General features: G+C 42.1%; 1 protein-coding gene and 1 pseudogene across 3 annotated transcripts in view; both read right to left on the bottom strand.

Moving 5' to 3' along the window:
* The window catches only part of LOC148018916 (WD repeat and SOF domain-containing protein 1), a 133587-nt gene extending 119957 nt beyond the window's left edge, over positions 1–13630 (bottom strand). The window contains exons 1-2 of one of the 3 annotated variants that reach the window (XM_087701219.1): positions 13156–13318; positions 12535–12616 (exon numbers count right to left, since the gene is read on the bottom strand). In XM_087701219.1, the coding sequence (XP_087557345.1) occupies positions 12535–12600 (66 nt within the window). In that variant the 5' untranslated portion in view covers positions 12601–12616; positions 13156–13318. Of the gene's footprint in view, positions 1–12534; positions 12617–13155; positions 13319–13340; positions 13528–13554 lie in introns of those variants that run through there. The other 2 variants (XM_087701218.1, XM_087701217.1) reach the window with 2 other exon arrangements.
* Positions 13631–20967: 7337 nt separating this feature from the next.
* Positions 20968–21729, bottom strand: LOC148018918 (MFS-type transporter clz9-like; annotated as a pseudogene).
* Positions 21730–21981: the final 252 nt, after the last annotated feature.

The raw sequence follows: 21981 nt of genomic DNA on the forward strand, positions 1-21981 counted from the left end.
TTTCTTCTAAAAGCATGCAATGGAGATGCAATTTCAATAAACCCACATACATACTTCTTATAGTAACAACATAAACCCAGGAAGCTGCAAATCTCATGTATATTCTTCAAAGGTGGCCATGACCATAGTCTTAACCTTTGCAGGATCCATAACGAATACCATCCACCGATACAATATGGCCCAAAAAGTGGATTTCATTCAAGAAATTTTCACTTTTCTTATCAGTAATGACCAGCATTTGCTTACACCAATTCATTGAATACAATGTTCAAGTGCTTTCTATACTCTACCTCATTCTTTGAATAGACAATCACATCATTAAAGAAAGTACCCACAAATGCCCTATGTGACCTGAAGATGTAATCCATCATCCAATCAAAAGTAGTAGAAGCAATTGTGAGTCCAAAAGACATGACAAGAAACTCATACATCCCAAAAGATGTCCTAAAAGCTATCTTAGGCACATCCACCCATCTAATGCGTATCTGATAATATCCACTTTTCAAATCTATACAGCTGAATATCGCTGCCCTCTACACTCTATCCATAATATCATTGATCTGAAGGATCGGAAATCAATTCTTTATTGTGACTTTATTCAAAGAACGATAGTCAATGCACATACACCACGAACCATTTTTTTTCTACGCCAAAAGCACTAAAGAACAAAACAAAGATGAGCTGAGTTGAAATTAGCCATTTTTCTAACCGCTTATTCACCTTACTCATAATCTCCTACTAGGTTGCACTAACTCTATACTATATAGGGTGACTTATTAGGTGGGCTATTTCCCCAGATAAGATCTATGCCATGATCTTCAAGCCATTCAGGTGGTAGCTACCCTGGAAGTGATTGAGAAAAGCAATCGGCATACATTTTCAAAAGTGACATGGGATTTTTCTCTAACTTAGACATATTCCCAACATTCTCACTATCATCCTTATCCTTAGTAAAAACCAAGCACATTGAAATATGATTTTTCATTACTTTAGAAATGGCAACTGCAAATATAATAGAGACAGATTCTCCTTTCAACTTTACATCAAGTATAAGAGTCTTTCCCTTATGCTGAATAGTAATCTCTTTTGCAAGTGAATCAATCACTACATACATACAGTGACACCATGGCATACCAAGCAATAGATCACAACCCTCAAGTAAAGCAATAAAGAACTCTTCACTGTCCACATAACCCTAAATGTACAACCGAAGCTTTCCAATGAGTGGTGTGACAGGCTCTGCATGACTCTTGCATGCCAATTCAACTTTCCTCATGGGTCCCATCTCATCCTCTCTGATGCCTAGACAGGTTGCCATGTCTACAAAGATGATTACCAAACATGCCACTTTGTGCCCTAGGTATCAAACCAATATTGCTATACATAGGATTATGCATATTTCCAGCCATATCCGAATAATTTGGGCCTTGCACACCATGCATTGGCTACTGCATACCATAGGGAGTTGTGCAATACATTTCCATATGCGGTCCTTATCCAATCATTACATGAAAAACAGTGCTACCACCAAAATATCCTAGTTGCCCCATCATTGCATGCATGCCCAGCAATCCAAAATCCATTGGATTAACACTTCCATGAAGACCTTGCATTTGCACACCTTGCCCCATAGGAACCAACTGTTTTGCTTCATTGGCTTCTTTAGAAGCTTCAAGTAAAGGCTTTGGCACCACCTTTGGTGCACCTCACTGTCTCAAAGATATAGAAGATGATTTCTTCTTGCTCTTGCTGTCCTTCTTAAGAGCATTCAAAAATCGAATAAACTAATGATCCTTTGTCAATTCAGCAAAGAGATTTACTACTATCCGTATCCGATTCTAAAACCGGTCATCAAATTCCTCTTCTTCTTGCTGGTTATCACTCTCATTTTGCCTTGAAGGCCCTGCATCTTGTCCAACACCAACATTTTCAGCTTGTTGTCCATCATGTGAGCCTTGTTCAAGATCAGGCATTGCATTTCTTTCTTTCCCATGTGAATGTTCATATTGAGAGGCATCATCATTGCTTGATTCCATCTCACTATATAAAGACATCTTGTTGTAATTACTTAGCTGAGCACAAAAAACAGCACTAGCACAAAGCTTTGGATTGCAATCCAGTACCTCGAGCCCACTAAATCAAAGGATTGAGTAGTATGCAGACAATGGAATGATGAAACCAACCTTGCTTTTCGAATAGGGTGGTAATTCCTAATTAAGCACTTAATTACAGCAATGAATTAATGAGCATAAACTGAAATGCACACAGTACACTTTACCTTAATAATCTTGGACGGTAGACACCTTGTTGGCCCCAAAACTAGCACCCCATTTGGTATTTCTTTAACTTTATTGGCTAATCGATTGGATACAAGCTGAGATTCCACAATCTCCTTAGCTGATCCAAAAGCCCCTTGCTATACCAACAAACAGCAAACAATTTGGCCCAATTGCCCCCTGAATTTCACCCAGACTTGCTCTAATGGAACTCCAACTGGCCAAATGCTACCCCAAACTCACAATGAATGGGCTGGCATCTGAAATCCTAGACAATTCCACGAATCTAAAGTGTTGATTTTAGTTTACAATGCCTTTGACTAATGGCATGGGTCCCGAGGTGGTTGCTAAACCCTAATTATTGCTGTAAAATAGGGTTTACAACAGAATCTCTCTTGCCGCCCACCAAATCTGATTGTGATCTTCTCCAAATGGCTGAGATTTACTAAGATAACATAAAAATTGGCTAGACAAGGTGAGAGAATGTCGACGAGAGACCTTGATCAACATTAAATGCTGTCGCCTACTATCTAGAGCCTCTAGGATGCTGTCACCTGCTACCAAATGCAGTCACTTGCCCCAAATGACCCTCAATCTGCTGTCACCTAAGCCAAGATGGCTCCTGTTTGCTGTCCCTACCTCCAATGGCTATTTTCTTTGCAGAAATTGGACCAATAGCACCTTCTCTCTCTCTTTTTTTTTCGTAATGGATGTTATATTTATAAAGTACTCAACGACAAAAGAGTTACAAAAGTCATGGCAAAGACGCAGAGGAAATTGCCATATGCTAGGGAAGTAAGTCCTCCCGAGGGAGTAAGTCAGAGTGCCAAATGAGATCTATCTGCCAATGCAAGAGGCCTTTAAGCCTAGCAATATGTCCCTGAACATTATAGGCTGAATCAAAAAGAAAAGCATTCCGAATGGTCCAATTGTGCCAACAGCCCCAGTATCTAAGAAAGTGAAACAAGATCTTCATATGCAACTGTGTCGGTGTGGGGTATTTGGGCCGCGCAAAAACCCAATCAAAAGGGCTTAGCGAGAAACCAACCACTGCTCGACAAACCGCTAACAAGAGCGACCAAATTTTCTTAGCGAGAGGGCAAGAAATAAATTGATGACGCGCCGATTCCAGACTGGTGGTGCAAAAGAAACAATTGCCATTGGAGATTCGACACTTGGAAAGGACTAAAGCAAGAGGAAGACCACCGATCATCACCCTCCAAAGAAAGACCTTGCATTTGAAAGGTGTCTTGTTCAACCAGCCCTCCATCACAGTTACCTTCCACCATGACTGAGATTTACGCAATCCCCATACAGTATTAGCTTTAGTAACCAGCCATTGATGATCTTTAATCGGAAGATGATATACTTGGTTAGCTAAGGCCTTTTCCAAATTCAGGAGGACTACAAGGTCCCAATCCTACCAGGGACGATCGAAGCAAGGGCAGGAAAGGGTTGTCTGCTCTAGAGCACCATCAAAAGGTGTCCCCATAAATCACGGTATCCACGAGGGATCCTAAAAAGCCTCCTGGCTGTATGAAACGATATCAACACATTGCGACTAGCAAGGGTGGCATCTGCAACAACTGAAGTCAAGCCCAAACGTGCCATACGGTTAAATTTTGGTCTTAGCTCATGTTTGCCTTCCCAAGAAAGTAATCGCGAGGCTGCCAACAGTTCCAGTTGAAAAGAGTTAGTAGCTAAGCGATCCTCCGCTGGATGCCATTGAGCCTTCTGGAGAACCAATTTCCAAGAACATACCAAATGAGCAAGCAGGGATGATGAAGGACTAGAAAACCGAGAGTCTACATTAAGAACATGCCACCAGAAGCTCCGAATTTGAGTATTACCATGCACAAGCCCGTGATTCTCAAGAAAATAACGGGCTATAAAGACCCACGGGTGATGATCCAAGCACATGGCACGAAAAAGAGACCAACAAAGTGCCAGCATATGAGTTTCGGCATCCAAAATAGCCCCACCACCCATGCGTTTGGGGGTACATGCATGCGACCAGGAAATCCATGAAATACCTGCATGTAAGGAGTCCTTCTTCCATAACATGAAACGAATGTACTAAGTAAGAGCATTCAATATAGTAGTAGTCCAAGGCAGCAATGGCAAGAAATATGTGAGCATTGGCAACATAATTGTCTGAGCCACTTTGAGGCGAACATGGAAGGGCCAAGCCTGTGACTTCCAATACAGAAACTTAGCTGTCAGTTTCTGTGAAATCCACTCTAGGAGTTGCTTCGGCCGAACATCAACACCCAAAGGATACCAAGATGCCTGACAATGGAACCACGGGAAACAACCATTCCCTGCCAGTCCAATGACTGCAAATCTGACTCCGTGCAACTGAGAATGGTTGATTTCAAAGCATTGATATGAAGACCAGAAGCATGACCAAAGAGAGTCCAAACATGTAATGCTTTGCGAAGATTATCCTTATCCGCACGCAAAATCATAAAGCTGTCATCAGCCAAGGATTGACTAATAAAGTGCTGTCCAAAAGGAAGAGACAATCCAGCCAACTGAGTAGAAGCTGCCATATGAGATAACATCGAAAGAACCGGATCAGTCGCAAGGGCAAAATAAGAACCAAAACCGACTTCTTTTGAGCAAGCCATGGGAAAAGAAAAATGGGAGAAAGCCATGGATGAAGAAATGGATGCCTTGGAAGCAAATGCTACATGGGAATTGGTACCTTTGCCTAAAGATAAGAATGCAATTGGTTGTAAGTGGGTTTATAAAGTGAAGCACAATGCAGATGGTTCTGTGACAGATACAAGGCAAGATTAGTAGTCAAGGGGTATGCACAAACATATGGCATTGATTACGAAGAAACATTCAGTCCAGTTGCAAGGATGGCAACCATAAGAGCAGTCATTGATATGGCTGCATCAAAGGAATGGTCTTTACATCAGATGGATGTAAAGAATGCCTTCTTGCATGGTGGCAACACTAATGGTGTAGATCAAACGAGACATCCGAGTACCAAAGCCCATAGTAGACATAAGTTCTGCAATGAAGGACCAGTCTAAATAATCAAAACCCTTTTCCAAGTCCAATTGAATCAATACCACCTCCTGATTAGAGTGCCTTGCATAGTCAATAGCCATTTGCACATTCAAGACATTATGCAAAATGTTCCGGCCCTTAATGAAACCATATTGAAGAGGATGTACAATGGCAGGAAGATGCTTATGGAGCCGATTCGCCATTACTTTGGAAAAGATTTTATACATAGAACCCATCAAAGAAATTGGTCGCCAATGTTTCAACATTGGAAGCAGTTTTATAAGTCCTTCTTTCCATGAGAAAGGCATGAATCCCGTTTCCCAAACCTGCTGAAACATAGCCGTCAATGGTTTCACCAGACTGGTAGCAAAAACCTCAAAGAATTCATTGGTGAGACCATCCCAACCGGGACTTTTATCCTTGGGCAAGTGTAACAAAACATCCATAACCTCCGCCTCACAAATATCTATCTCCAAAGTAGTTTGCATGTCATGTGGAACCTGATTGCGGACCAAATCATAGAAAACTGAGCAAGCATGAGTAATTTGGTCAGAAGGTGAAGGAGTAGAACCAAGAAGGTCTAGAAAATAATTCCTACACATATTCACAATAGTCTGAGGATCAGTCCTAGAGTCTAGTCATATTCTCTCGAGCAGGAGATGCATGAAGAGCACAAAATAACTTATGAGTCTGACAAGCACTATCTTGCAAATTCTCAGTCAAATTTTGCAATTTGGCCTGTTGATAAGATTTCAATTGAAACTCTTTAAGAAGATCAACCAAAGGCAACAAAAATACATCATCTGGAGTCTCCACCAGTAGAGAACGAAACTCCACCAGTAGAGAACGAAAACCAAAGCCAGTAATTCCTCCGCTGCGTGTCGACACCGCCGACAAAGAGAGGCATGATGGATCCCATACTGCCGAACAACCTGCTGCACATTAGAGAGCAATCGTTCAAAAGAAGCATTGCCCTCAGAGAAGTCCAATAAAAATCTATCAATCAATTGCTGCATATAACCCTGAAAGATTGAATGCTTCAAATAAGACGAGTTGAAACGCAAAGGGAGTCTATCCAGAAATTGCTTAACAGGTGCAATGGGTTGAACAAGCATCTCAAGCTGTAGAGGAAAATGGTCCGACAAGGCATATTGCTGCAACACTTTCATTTCCAACGTCTCAGGAAGAAAAGCATCATCCTGCATGATGTACATGCGGTCCAACCGCGACCATGTAGTTGTATACTGCGCAGAATGAAAAGTAAACCCTGTAGAAGAAGGATGTAGCCATGACCAGAGATCTTGCTTAAGTACAGCAAGAGCAAACGCATTCCACACACGGCTTTCTGGAGTATCCATCACCGAATGCTCTAATGTGGACTGCGAAGGATCAACACACACATTAAAATCCCCCATCAAGAAACCCCGTCTGCCAAGTGACAAGGAGGTCTGCAAAGTATTCCAAAGATCCCGACGGGATAAAGGGTCATTTGGAGCATAGAGCCCAAGTAACCATAAGATCTCTCCTTCAAATAAAACTTCAATCACCAAAAACGACCATGTACATCATTTTTTATAAGAACAGGCTGATATTTCTCATGTACAATCATAAGCACACCAGAATAATGCATGGCATGTGTCCCTGCATAAAACAAGTGAAACCCATGGCAATCCACAACTTTTCCTGCTTCGCCGTGACTCTTGTGCTCAACAGCACACAAGACATCCCACTGATTCTCATGCAGCAATAAACTCCACATGGCATGCTGCTTATTGCGAGAGCAAATGCCTCGCACATTCCACGTGGCTATCTTCATGTATATTCAAAAAGAAGATCAGGAACGAGGCAAAGCTTGCCTTGATTTAACCTTTTCTGCTAGAATGTCAAGGACTCCCTCATCCAAAAAATCAGCTAACACAGCAAAAGAGTTCCGACGGGCAGATTTAGAGGTAGACGGTGTATCCACTGACTTGGGGATGGAACGAGGATAACGCCGATCCCATGGGATAATCACATTACCTCTAGCATCAAAAGCCAACTTAGCAGGTGGGCCCTTCGGACCATCCGTATATACTTTCCTAGTGGGCTGATTGCGAGGAGCAGAAGAAACCATAGCATGAGAAGGGTGCTCTGAAGAAGACATGTCTTTCCTGCGCGTATAAGTATGCAAGGAATCTTGTGAAGCATTAGGCACAGTATCCGCCATGCCAGCATCAAACCTTTTACCTTTTTTGACACGTACATCTACCCAATCATTGTCATCACAGGAATCCAAGCCCGAAACATGTTGTTTGCCTTTATCCAAAACTTTAGGTGGCTGGGTCGCATCCTGCGACGGAGCATCAAGCACCATATCTTCCCTGGGAGGCAAAAAATGCTCAGCATCTGAAGTCAGTTGCTTTGCTGGACATTCGGCCATAAATGCCCCAATTTTCCACACGAAAAACAATGCCCTACAAAGTTACCCCATTTCAAACGAAAGTGCAAAGAATGCATGCCAGAGCAGTTAAGATGTAACCAAGCAGGCCTTTTCCGAGCAGTATCCCATAACATACACAAACGGTTACGATTCGTGGCCCTTAGGCTTGGGGGGACCAAAACAGTACCCACAACGGCCATGGCATCCTTTAACTATGGCCAATAGATAGCCGGACAGTTTTCCACTTCAACCCACACCGAGCATTCGTGTTGAAGCAAGCGCTGAAAATCTGCCATTGGGCGCCATGGCACAACATGGACCAAACGGCGATCAAAGAACAATGCCAGTTTAGTCACTAAATCGGCACGATGCTTCTCGGGTTTCAACAGCACCTCATAAAAGCCTCGAGGCCCAACAAAAATCTCTTCAACACACTCCCCTTGTAGTAGACTTTGCAGCCACTGGCGAATGTAGGAAAGCATTGGGATCCTACCAGTGAAGAAGAGTATAACAGCACGTTCATAAAACACCGAGAATGAGCGCAAAACATTTTTAGGATCCACAGTGGCTTCCAGAACATCTTCAGTTTCAGAGTCTGAAAACGCTTCATGATTATATTGAACATAATCACCAAGCAGAGTGTTGGCAAACTCCAACAAATGCTCCCAGTCAACATCCTGAGAATCCACAGAATCAGAAGCAACCTGAGCATAAGAACATTCCCGATGATCCTGATGATCCATTGTATCTTCCAAAGTATGCTTGGTGTGTTTGCCCGCAGGCTGGAAGTCACGACCAGGTGGCATCTCCTCTGTGCAAGGAACCATATCCTCTAGTTCCTCTGTTTCAGAATCCGGACCAAGGGCTACCGCCATTTGGTCAATAAAATCCATGTCCAAACCAGCCATGTTTTATCACCTCTCTCTCTCTCTCTCTCTCTCTCTCTCTCTCTCTCTCTCTCTCTCTCTCTCTCTCTCTCTCTCTCTCTCTCTCTGTGTAGAGACGGGTCTGCTTTCTTTGTCTGTGCGTAGGGGCAGATTGCACGTGCAACAGCAGAATGTACTGTCTACAGTCTCTGCTCATCAGTAATCTGCTGCCTCCTGGGCACAAATCTGCCCTTGTAAAATGTCTATATGTCTGTCCCTGTTACTGTCGTTTCCCGGCCCGTGCAGGGACATATTCTGCAAGCACAACCTTTGATCCTGGCAATTTTGCGATACTTTGGTCAGGGCTTCCATGCAGCAGCACAGCACGATTACAGGTAGACAGTATGCAGGTCACATTGGCGGGCCAGGTAGGCAGTGTGCAGGTCATGATGACAGGCGCCAGGGGCCAGCGCAGGTGACAGCATCCACGATTCCCTCCCTCTCTCTCGCTCTGTCTCTCTGCTGTCACGTTCTCTACCTGAGTCCTGCGCACAGGTGCCGCGCAGAGTTGCGCAGGCCTGTGGATGTAATGCTGTGCGAGAAGGTAGGGGCGCGAGACTGGGATCCTCTCTCTCTCTCTCTCTCTCTCTCTCTCTCTCTCTCTCTCTCTCTCTCTCTCTCTTCTCTCTCTCTCTCTCGCTGAAAATTGAACTAAATACCCTGCACCAATCCAAAAACGTTTTCTCAGTTTACATGGGTATTTTTGCCAAGTCGTGACCTTCTAAATCCAATTTTCGACATTATCCAACTATTAAATTAATTATTTCTAAAAATCAATTCCAACCTTTCTGACTTTGCCCAAAATTAAATGTGTCTATCCATAATTAAATTGGCTAAGCCATTTGCAACCTAGAGTGGTCTCCAACCTTTGTTTACCCCTAGACTAGTATTAATTAATTAATTAATGCTAGTTCCCAATGTCACCACCACTGACACTTTATGGCCAAACAATTGTCCTAGGGTCCAAATTGGCACCAACTAACCACCAAAGTCTAGCTGGCATAACTTATCACAACTTTTGCCTTTGACACCCATTGCATCCTCGAGGTCCTTGGCCTATCACTATGAAATAACTACCATGTGCAACACATGCTTAACAACCTTACACATATGATTATTAACTTAATTAAATGTTACTAGCAAGATTAAAACATCTAAAAAAATTTACATCCTCATAGCATGCATTGTATATGGATCACTCTTGCCTCAAGAGATATAACAAAGAGCCCTTTGGATTATGTCTCATGGCTCAACAATGATGATTGTGACATAGGGAGAGGAAGGGGGGGATCTGTGGGGATACAGTTGCATGGGTCACACACAAAGGCCTAGCATATGAATACAAGCATACACAAGGAAGCCATGTCTATCTCATCTTCAAACAACTCTTGAGCAAGTTTGCCATGCTAGATTTTACACAATCATTGTGGGCTTAGGGATACAGCCACAAATGGTGTGAAGATATGCTAGGGTTTGCACTAAGAAAACACAAAAAGTACAACTACGACTAAGACACAAAAACTTAGTCAATGACGTGCAAAACTCAAAATACACAAATACAAATAGAGAAAAAAGAGAACTTTGAAGTGAATAAATGAATGTTGTAAATGAACGAAAGAATGTACAAGATGCTCAAGGGCAAATTTGTCCAACAACTGGTGGCTTTTGTGGGAGTGGGTTGAGGAAGGTATCGATGTGTATCATCCACCAGAGACAGATCGAGAGTGCAATAACCACCAATAAAGGCTAATGAAGAAATGTGCTGAAAACTCATAAACGACCAGATGTAGATGATGGAAACTAATCATCGGCAACAGTGGGAGGCTGGGCGACAATGTAGACACGTAGAAGCAATTGCTAGGGGTTGGACAGCTAGTGGAAGAGGGCTGATGCACTAAAACCTTCAAGACAAGGATGGGGCTGAGTGGTGGGCAACCTCCTTATTTATAGACAAAGGATCCTTCCAAATTAGGGTTTTGCATATGAGACACAGAAACCCTCTAGAGCCACTCCCCATTTGACAAAACTTTTGGTAATGTATTGTTTTGGGGCTCTTTTAAAGAGCTAATCAGTAGGTAATGAATTTTTAGGTCAACAAATGGGAGCTCATATAGAGCCAATAAATTTAGGGTTTTTATTAACCCGTGACTAAGTCGCTTTAAACCAGCTCCAAAAGTACATTAATGCTGAATTATTATATTAAATGGCTTATTTTGGACAGTACATCAAACACATCCCCACTTCTCTACAAATAGGAGCTCACGTGAGATCATCCCCATCCCACTTCCATCACTCCAGCCAACTATCATCAGCCTTCTGCTCCCCCACTGCTGTCTACACCCCTCCACTAGCAGATAACTTAGTTCATGGTGCTCTTCTAACTGATCATGCAGTCCACCCACCAATCAACCTGATCTAGAGTTCTTCCATCATATCTTCATCGCCAGAAAGATCTCACCCACCTGTTCCAAGCAGCAGAAGGCACTGCATTTTCAGCATAGCTGAGAAGTCACACAGCTGCTGATCATCATCAGACACCTTGCATTTTGCCCCTGATTCAGGCAATTCAGCATCTGATGACCATACTACAGCTATCGTCTACAATCTACAGCCTGCATTTTGCTGCCCAGGAGGTCCCCGACATTGCTGTGATGTGCATTTTTGCAGCATCAACCCACCTTCTCCTGCTGATTCAATCAGATGACATCATCTTCTGATCAGCTAGACTTGCGTTTTCAGAAGTCTGGTCTAACTCTCAGCTAACACCACTTTTTCGGCATCATCAGAGACTGCCTACTGCATTTGGGGATCCATTTGAGGTATGACACACTCTCAGAGCTGTCAGAGGTATCAAAGACTCCTCTTCCAACTCACCTCATCCCCAGTCCACCCGAGACATGGAGGTTTGAGGCCATTGTATCATACCAGCATACAGTTTGATTACTCATTCATTTGTTCTACACTCTAAGTTCACTTCACCTTGACTTCTACTACCTTCGCTATGTTTATTATACACTTTGAGTTCAGCATCGCTGTTCAAGCATTTCTTTACAGCTCCTAGCTAGCATAATTGCTTCATACATTTCAACAGCCAGATTAGCCATGTTATATATCTATTGAGCATGTCCACTATAGAGATTCTAGGATTTGGATAGAGATTGTCCATACTCTCCAAGGAGAGAGGAAATGATACAGGGTGATTTCGAGAATATGAGGAGGAAGAGAGAGGCTTTTTTCAGGACCTGGGATTCTGGCATTTTCTTTCACTGTCAGTCACTCATGGTTTGGCATTATAGAGCTCTTGATTGGTTATTCACTGGGGCCTTGTAATAAACTTCCACTTTTCCCTTACACAACTATTTTTATTCTTTGTCCCAAGGGCATTTAGTGCTAGAATTATTCCTTTCTTTGAAAAACAATCATGCACATGCATAGCTTATAGCAGCATGAAAAGTGGGTATCATCAGTTTTGGATGCCCATGGATCAGGTTTAGCTGGGGATTAAACTGCTGACAAGTTGCCTAGTCATGTGCTTTGGGCTAGATAGAAGACTGAAGGCATTCATGTAAAAAGGCCATTGGACATCCTAATAGAGGAGAAAAGCTGTCCCTAGTTGTGGATCATCAACAAAGCATACTAAATGTAAAGGAAGGGCATCCTAGAAGGTTAGAAATTGCAAATCTAAACCACTTGTATGACAAAGCACTTTCAGAATACAGAGAGAGCTGTAATATTGTACATGATCATGAGATACAAATAAATGGAACCTGAGGACGCCATCCAGGAACAGAAATGCTTGCATATTCTATATAGAAGAAAACAACTTCCAGCACACATATATGCAAACATATCAACCAAACAAAAAGAATTTTGAAAATGCATGGAATTTTACTTGAAGGTCCTGACGGCGTTCGCGTGTAAATTCTTCTTCTGAACGTGAAAGAACCTTGACTTTCATGACTGGAGGATATAAGCTGCACATATAACAAAGTATTTAAAATTGTGAAACATTTTAACTGATGACGATGCTCTCTCTGAGATAAACAAATGATAACATACTCCCTGATGGTTATCAACACATTACGCAACTATAAGCACCACCAAAGCACCAGTAGGATCCACTAAGTTTTTACGAAGACTCTATAGAGCTCGCATCTCGTATCAGTAGACCTATGTATGCTAATTTCACTAAAAAAGACAAACTACGGCAGTGCCCACCAATCTAAGGCCCACACCAATAAGGGTAGCTTGAGGGAGTCAGTCAACTCACTGAAATGCAATCCTCACCGAATCGTGTTATCATCAAACTGAAAACAACTACAGCTATGATGCAGAGTGAGCTGCTGACTGCTGGAACTAAAATCGATACCACGGTGAGCATCAGAACAAGAACCGGTACAGAGAAATCGATTGGAACTATTGAGCATGTAAAAACTAAGGCCTAAATCGATTACGATTCTCTCTCTCTCCCCCCCCCCCCCATGATAGATGCGCATAATGCCTCTGTCTGTACCAGGATTAGGTTGTCGTACGACCCTGAGATGCTAGCTATCAATCCCCAAGTCCAGTGCATAACGATCATCCCACTTCAAAATATTCATCTTCTTCACTTTCAAGTTTCAAACTCTAAACGCGACTCTTCTCCCGAGTCTCCATAGATTACGATGGGCTTCTCCTCTCTTCTGATATCGTGCTCACCTCTTCGAACTGGCTAGGCCACCTCCTATTATCCTTCACAAAGCATTGAGCCTGTCTTGCTTCTTCCACTGTGGCTTCCTGTGCCAGGCATGTCAAGTCTCCCTAAAAACACACATACACGCACACAGCGAGCGAGAGAGAGAAACACACACACACACACACGCACGCACGCACAGCCAGCGAGAGAGAGAGAGAGAGAGAGAGAGAGAGAGACCTGTCGCCGAAATGTGGGTCGTGCCAACGCAATATTCACCGTCGCACCATCTTATTTTTTACCATCCCGACTTCTGATTTTACACGTTTATTAAAATATGGTTTGCTTTTTTGAAGTTATTAGCAGCATTCAAAGTTTTGTGCTTTTACACATTGATTGGTTGATTGAAATTTAGAAGCCTTTCATTTCCAAAAATCGTAAAAGAAGAAAAAAGATAAATAAATCAAAACCGTTCTTCAGCTGCACGCGTTTGTACATTGTTGAACGTTTTTTTTTTATTTTAGAAGCCTTTTACTTCAAAAATGAGAAAAATATAAATCAAAACCATTCTTAAGTTGTCATCTCGCCAAACCTTGCCTTCATTCCCCAGGAGCTCCGGAAGGTTTGAAGGGCACGAGATGATATTGAGATGACTTCTACATCCTACATAGTACAAGTAAAGAAACCTGCTTTTTATGCTAATGCAATCTTTCAAGCTGTTGCTCAAGACCTCAAGAATATCTATAAGGAGCACAAAATTAACATTGGGGAAGGTTAAAGAGTTCGCAAATCTACTGTAGCTCTTTTTATGGACTCCCTTTGCTATAAGTACTATGATTATGCTACTATTGGCATTTACATGTATTTTATGGGGAAATTTCCAACTGAGGATGAATTCCCTAGGTGGTTCATGGGGACCTTTCAAGCAAGATGCAATATCATGCAATACCAATTTATTGGTAAAGGCTTTTTCCAAGTGTTGCTTGGCTTTGCAAAAGAGAGGGAATGGGTGTTATCTTGTTCAGTTGGCTACGTGGGAGACCTTGTTCACTATCTTCCATAGTCAATTGGGTTCTCCCCATAAGGCGTTTTGCTTTTTTATGGATTGCAAATCTTTTGTTAAGAGCCTTGCATTATAGAGTTGAGAGGGGGACAATCCAGAGTCGCCTCTCCCAGATGGGAGCTAGATGGTTGCATAGCTATTTGCATATGATAGTGCAAACATACTGAAGGCTAGTAAGCAAAATGTAACAAACTTGTGGGAGGTATATGACCACTACTCACAAGCATCTAGTGCAACTATTAGCAAACCCAAAACTTAAGTGAATTTCATTGGGTTAGGAGAGGTTCTAGATTGGATTCTTAAACTATCACTGCTAAGTAGAATATGAATTGGCTATTAGGAAAGTTGGAACAAAAGATAGCTAGATTTCAAAAGAGTCCATTATCCTTTGTGGGAAGGCTTTTAGTGGTTGATAAGATGTTACTTCCCATTGTCACCTTTGTTGCAATAGTGTCTCCTTTTAGTAGGACACAATGTGCAAGGATTGACAGGTCGATGAAGAATTTATTGTGGTCTTATGGATCTCAATCATGTTGGCATGCCGTCTCTTGGGACATTATGACTGAAGACATCGATAATGGTGGTCTAGGGCTAGAAAAGTTGTATGAGAAAGTTAAGAGGTAGCATTTAAATGGATGCCAAGACTTGAATGCAGGGAGCCATGGGCTATAGTTTCAAGGTCAACTATTAGGTCAATAAGAATTAAAGGAAAGAAATGGGATATGTTGGACTAGGAAGATAAGCTTCTAATAGCAAATGCACATGTGTCTTTCCAAGGATATGAAACCATCAATAAATTATTTCTGTCATGGAGAGAGATCTAGAGGAAACTGTTATGGAATGAGGAGGCACTTAGAAAAGGAGACATGGCTTTGATGTGATGTGTGTGTACTTTCCCTCATGCATTTGAAGATGGGAAGCCCCCTGATGCAAAGAAGTCAAGGAAACTTGCTGAGCTGGGGATACTTAGGTGGGAAGCACATATGGTTTGCTAATTATGCATATTCAATGAATCCAAAAATTATTAAAAGAAGATATTTGATTTCTTAGCAGGAAGAGAAGTGAATGAGATAAGTGTTGCAAAACAAGAAATGGTCATGGCCTCCCTTTGACAAGATAGGACCCACAAAGGTGTGGAGATCCTTGGTTAATCACAAGGGCAAACCTGCATGCAAAAGGAGAAAAAGAAGGTACTTCACAAAGAAGAGACTGGAAATACCTATCAAAGTTCACAATAAATGGAAAACTATGTTCTCTAATACCACTATGGATGCATGGAGAAGGAGACTACTTAAAGCATGGAAGGCCGCACCAAGTAGGAAATTCAAATTGTTTCTATGGGAAATTGTGGCTATGAAGTTGCCTACTAATGATAGGTTGGGAAAATGGATGCTTGTAGGTACTTGCTGCCCTTTGTATCTTTTGCAAAAGGAATCTATGAAGTATACCTTCTAGTCATGCATGGAGATAATGGTGTTGTGGAATATTTTACAAGGTTGGGTAAAGAATGGTGGGTTAAACAATGGAATCAAGATGAAAACAATGCTCTTTGGGGTGCAAGGTAGTATAGAAAAATAGGAACTGAGTTAGTACGAAAAAGGAGAGGAAACGGAAAGTGATGCTCTCCCTCCCTCCCTCCCCCCCCCCCTCTCTCTCTCTCTCTCTCCACATCTTCACTCTCCGTTGTCTGATCGACCAGACACGAGTGAAGAAACAGAGATTGTACTGTTGCTTTGTGGATTTCCGCAAAGCCTTTGACATGGTTCCGAGAGAGAGGCTTTTCAGACGCCTACTTGATCTGGGGGTGGATGATGACATGATGTGGGGTATTTATGCACTATATGAGCGGGTTACTGGCAAAGTCAGATGTCCGGGAGGTATATCAGATCCCCTTGTGAGCACCATTGATGTGAAACAAGGATGCCCACTCTCACCGACTCTATTTGGGCTATACATTGATGAGATAGCAGAGTTTATTCAACAGCGAGCCGGTGGAGGTATAGATCTCAGTGGAGCCACAGTTCATATCTTACTATATGCAGATGACATTGTGTTGGTCTCAGACTCAACTCAGGGATTACAGCAGCATTTATTAGCATTGGATGATTTTTGCATACAGAGAGGCATGACAGTGAACCTTGGTAAAACCAAGGTTCTTATATTCCATACATCAGCTCAGATACGCAGACAGAGTATTTTCATGGCAGTAGGAGGGAGTATTGAGGTCACTGGATCATATGTATATTTGGGAGTCACCTTTATAGCAGCTTCAGGGACTTTCTCGATGACACAGGCATCCCGTGACCGCCTCACTAGAGGATACTCAGCATTGGCTCTTATGGAGCGACAGTGTTATCAGGCACACTTCCAGGAGCCCCGCACCAAGGGGTGGCTCTTTGATACTCTAGTCACTCCAGCACTGATCTATGGAGCAGCTATATGGGGGCCAGGCCTTGCCGATTATGTATGGACATTGATGGAGAGACCTCAAGTGATCATGATATCTAGATTGATTCGCAGCAAGGCCTCAGTCCCACATGACATTGTGCGAGCAGAGCTTGCCACACCGCCCATGCTAGTCGAGGCATTATTTCAGACAGTCTGCTTCCTACACAGATTTCAGGATATGGACAGAGATCGCATTGCATATAGAGCATATATGGCATCTCAGGAGATGGCTCGAGCGGGGGATACCACATCATGGTATGCACAGACTAGAGCTTGGTTTGACAGACATGGGCTGGACATTGATAGACTCCCACCTCTTCTATATGATACTCAGGCTCCCACTTATACCCTCTCTCTCTTTGAGAGGAACAGAGTCATCAGATAGGAGATATGGCATATTTATATACAGAGGACATGGGTCAGCCCTGCACAGCCACTGCCATTGAAGATGGCACATTATTATACACAGTTCTTGAGCATATCAGAGCAGGGATTCATAGAGATTCCGAGATATATGCAGATCTATATGCCACATCGATTGAGAGTTCTTATTGGACAGCTCAGGGTATCATCACATCAGCTTATGATTGAGAGTGGCAGAGCCAGTGGCATCCCACGGGAGGAGAGGATATGCCCCCTTTGCAGATCAGAGGTGGAGAGTGAGGAGCATTTTGTTCTCAGATGCCCGGCATACTCAGAGTTGAGATCTAGATACACATTGAGCAGCTCACTTCAGGGATGTATGACTGATATGGATCAGAGATCATTTGGCTGTTTTCTGGGAGAGGCATGGCACATCAGAGAGCAGAGCACACAGCGGGTCCCAGTCAGAGAGGGGCCCACCCAGACGACTATTACACAGTTCTTTCAGACAGACAGAGTGAGAGCTACTATACCAGCCTCCAGCCAGACCTCCGGGCTCACACTACAGCAGGCTGAGGACCAGCATACCCGACGCCGCACGAGGATCCGGGGGTTTCGAACCCCACAGCCACACCGACAGGAAATCCGGAGGATTCTTGATCTACATCGACAACAGACTGAGATCCGACGACACTCGACACATTGGATCTCAGATCTCCAGTTTGCTCTTTCTCCACCGCCGATGTACCACATCCTGCATCCAGGAGGGATCACCTGCTATTAGCGACTTCGACGACTGCTACTACATCCCAGGATAGTATATCTCCCTGCATCTATTACATATACACATCGCACCACTTTATCACAGCCGACAGTTGTTCCCCTATGACAGCCGACATTTGTTCCCCTTTTGTAGCCATTATCTAGAGTACCAGAGCTACATACGCACATACACATATACGACACTTATCACACTCACAGCACCGTATTTTCAGTTTCCAGTTTTTAGCTTTTCATTCAGCACTTTTATTTTGGATAGCTGGACCTCATCAGTTGTATCACAGTTTGTCTCATAGGCCAGTTTTGGTCTTTAGAAGACGTTAATATAACTTTCTCTCTCTCTCTCTCTCTCTCTCTCTCTCTCTCTCTCTCTCTCTCTCTCTCTCTCTCTCTCTCTCTCTCTCTCTCTCTCTCTCTCTCTCTCTCTCTCTCTCTCTCTCTCTCTCTCATTGCTCTCCTGACTATGTTAGCATGCTCTCCCAAGGTGTTGCACCCAATCGTGCTTGCATGCCTAGGTTTTGCACAAAATTTTCTAGATTTCAATTTACTATACTGTGAGTAGAAGTGGGCTCAGACTTGTTTATGTGAATCATCTGGCCAATTGTTGGAGTCATAAGGAGTTATCAGGTAGTATGCATGTTGCATATGCTCTTCCAAAGATGAAGAGTTAACAAGGTAGAGACTATTGAGTGTATATTATCAGCGCGTTTGAGACAATCTCAAGCTAAGGAAGGCTACCTAGCATAATGAATATGTGGAAGATAAATGGCAATTGGTGGCAATGTTGTGGATTATCGTTCTAGCTAGCCCACAACTTGTAGGGCAAGCTCTGGCTAATGATTTCTTTTTTGTCTTAGTGCTCAAAAGGAAAGTATGGACAAAGAAATGGCTCCTTAGTTGTTTTCTCATCTAGCTTCTCTTTTTGCATTGCACGAGCTGTATAAAGGAATGCTCAAAAAACCTAGTTTGAAAAGGGACAATCATTCGGCGAGGAATTGTTACTTCATTTGTGGAATTACTTTCATCTAGATACTAAATCTTTATGTTGGGATCAAAGCAATCATACAAGGGTCACAAGGAGCTAGAGAAGGCAACTCTCAGTTGATACCCTACACGATGCTTTATGGCTGTTTATTGTGGCACCCTTTTCTTCATTTATTTTGGGAACAATAAATGATGTTGCAGTATTTGCAGTTTAGCTGGCAAATTGGAATCATTTTTTGTCTATTTGGCCAACTACTGTGTTGGTGATTTGTCAATGATTCTCTACTATGTGCCTTGCATCCTTCATCCGTGGAATTACTTTCATCTTGATACTAATCTTTATGCTAGGGTCAAAGCAAAATGAGATACAAGAATGTGTCTATAAGGGCCACTACTATGGAGGTCTACTTGAGGGAAAGGTGTTTGTTGTGGATTGGGCATGTTCAATTATAACTACTACATACACTTTTTGACAACCTCAAAAAATCAAATGGACATGTTCATTTGTTCAGGTATTGAATCTACGATTACTTGCATTATAGGGCCACCTTACTTTATGACAAGCTTTGAAAGGAAGGGAAGAGAGTGGGCATTGGTTCCTTTTACTATGCTAATAGCAATGTTTTCTAATGCCACTCACATGATGATCTAATGCATGGCAAGGTAAACCCTTGAGTTGCTTATCTTGATGGTTATGAATATCAACCATTTTTTATTGATATTCTCTTATTAGCTAAAGGGGGCCCAAAATTCATGCAAATTGTGAGATGTTTCAAGTCTCCGTAATTCATTTTATTTTTGAATTCCCTCTTAGAACTAGTTTTAGAATCTCTTTTGCTTCTACTCACCCAAGGCTAGTTCTATTATCACATGGTTGATAGATTGTATGTGGACTTTTGAAAATGTAAAACAAATGGAGAAGACTAGTTTCATTCATCCAAAGGCAAAATTTTCTTTGGTAGGTAGTCATTTCTACAGTCAATGATGTGTGAGGTTTCATGCTTAAGAAATGCATTGCATTTATTTGTTGTCATTTGGGCTTGTCTGTTTTTAAAGGCCAGTCTATGCACCTTTGGCTAATGTGCATACCATAGTATCGCCTCTTATGATAGTTGTTCAAGTTATGACAGATCCATTTGGAGGCTATTTGATTTAAAAGCTTCAATGCTTCTCTCACAACTCATATTGAAAGGGGTGTGTTTCTACCATTACTCAATTTTGGAAATAGTGCTAGATAAATCTGATTACTCCAATGCTAGGTATGTTACACACAACTACATGCTAGACACAATGGTTACACATAGTCATTGTTTGAGATAATTGCTCAGAAGCATAGTAAACAGGGCACTTGAAACATGTACCTAAAATTAATTGTATTAGTCCACCTAGCCATTATGTACCTGAAGATATTAGGAATAGGACTACATAATACCACAAAAAGACGCATGTTAATGCAAAATTGGGCTAGAATACCCATGCTAATGGCTTGGGATAGAGAATTGTTACATTGCAACTCTCCCTCTTGTGATACACATATTTTTTAGATGAACAAGTCATGCCATTTTATGTTGAGGCCCATTGACATGAAAACTATAGGTTTGGTCGAGTATGCTTTTGGCGCCCTCTCACAATACTGCTCTAAGATGTGCCTCCCATTGCCTTCTTCTAATCTTGGACTCCCGAGTTGCTTCTCTTTGCTTCATATGCTCCTTAGCAAGTGCCAAATTATCTTGTCTCTTCCTTAGCCCTCTTCTCCTCCTTTGCCTTTACAAGGTCCTCCCTTTTAGCATTCTTAGCCTTCATTCTCTCTATGTATGATGAGGCCATATGTGTAGTCAACAAATGCCTCTTTGTTTGCATGATAAAGACAAACCTAAAATGGAAACATGCATCGTGGTTAGACATCTCTACTATTACTCAAACATGTTAGAATTGGGAATATTTACCGCTACATGGGGCACTTGAAGAAGGTCCATTATCTCCCTTGAATTATTGGAAGTTCCTACCATAGGTGCTCAAGGCATATTCTCATCTCCCAAGGAGCTTAAGGCTTCAACTACATTGCCTTCTAGCGTGCTATTGGGGGTACAAGGAACTTGAAACAAGTCCTTGTTTGTGTCTTCTAGTGAAGTCACAATATTCATGTGATTGCAAGGGAAACCATCAAAATGAACCGCATGCATATTCAAAGGCCATATGCATGCTGCTTGAAAACCAACCTTAATATTTGCCTCCATACATAAGAGCTTGAAAGCTCTAGCAAATATGCCAACCAAATTAGCTTTTGAAGCATGAGTATTTTTAGTCTGATATTTCCATAGTGCTCTCTCTTTCTGAAAGTGTGTTTTCAATGACTTGAAGATTGTAACATCTAGGGAATCAAGCTTATGTGATGTGTGGGATGGCAATGCCACAATGTCTATGCCCCATTAAAATGTCTTCTTAACCACATTTATGGATACATGACTGCCATGTCCATCAAGTATTAACAAGTGCCTATTTGCAAATCTCACACTTCCTTGAATGACATTATAGAAGTGGTCCAACCATGTAGTAAACAACTCACTTGTCATCCATGCCTTCTTTTGCATGGCCATGACATCTATTTCCTCACAATCTTGGATGTAGTTATCCCCAATTCTTTGACCCTTGAAAATGTAGTAGCCAAGAATAGCATGACCATCAGCATTCACGTAGCACAAGATAGTCATCCACTCCATTGAGTCATTGGTTAATCCATATATAGCCTTTATCCCTCTATGTGTAAGAACTCTCATGCCCTTATTTAGTGACCCTTGAAACCTTGTCTCATCTACATTCCATATGTGGGTTGGAGGGTAGTGCTTCTGATATAGGTTCTTCAAATTCTCATGCAAGGTGTTAACAACTTTAGGTCAGGCCTGGCATGGTCTAATGGTTCACAAACTCAAAAAACAAACTCGAATGCTGTCTACAAAAACCAACCCACCATGACTTGCTTGGGATACCCTCATTGAATAAAGCATGTCTTGTTTGACATATCTTAGGAA

Source organism: Lygodium microphyllum, chromosome 20, assembly GCF_053477565.2.
Source record: "Lygodium microphyllum isolate KBCC chromosome 20, Lygodium_microphyllum_v1.1.10, whole genome shotgun sequence".
Classification (NCBI taxonomy): Eukaryota; Viridiplantae; Streptophyta; class Polypodiopsida; order Schizaeales; family Lygodiaceae; genus Lygodium; species Lygodium microphyllum.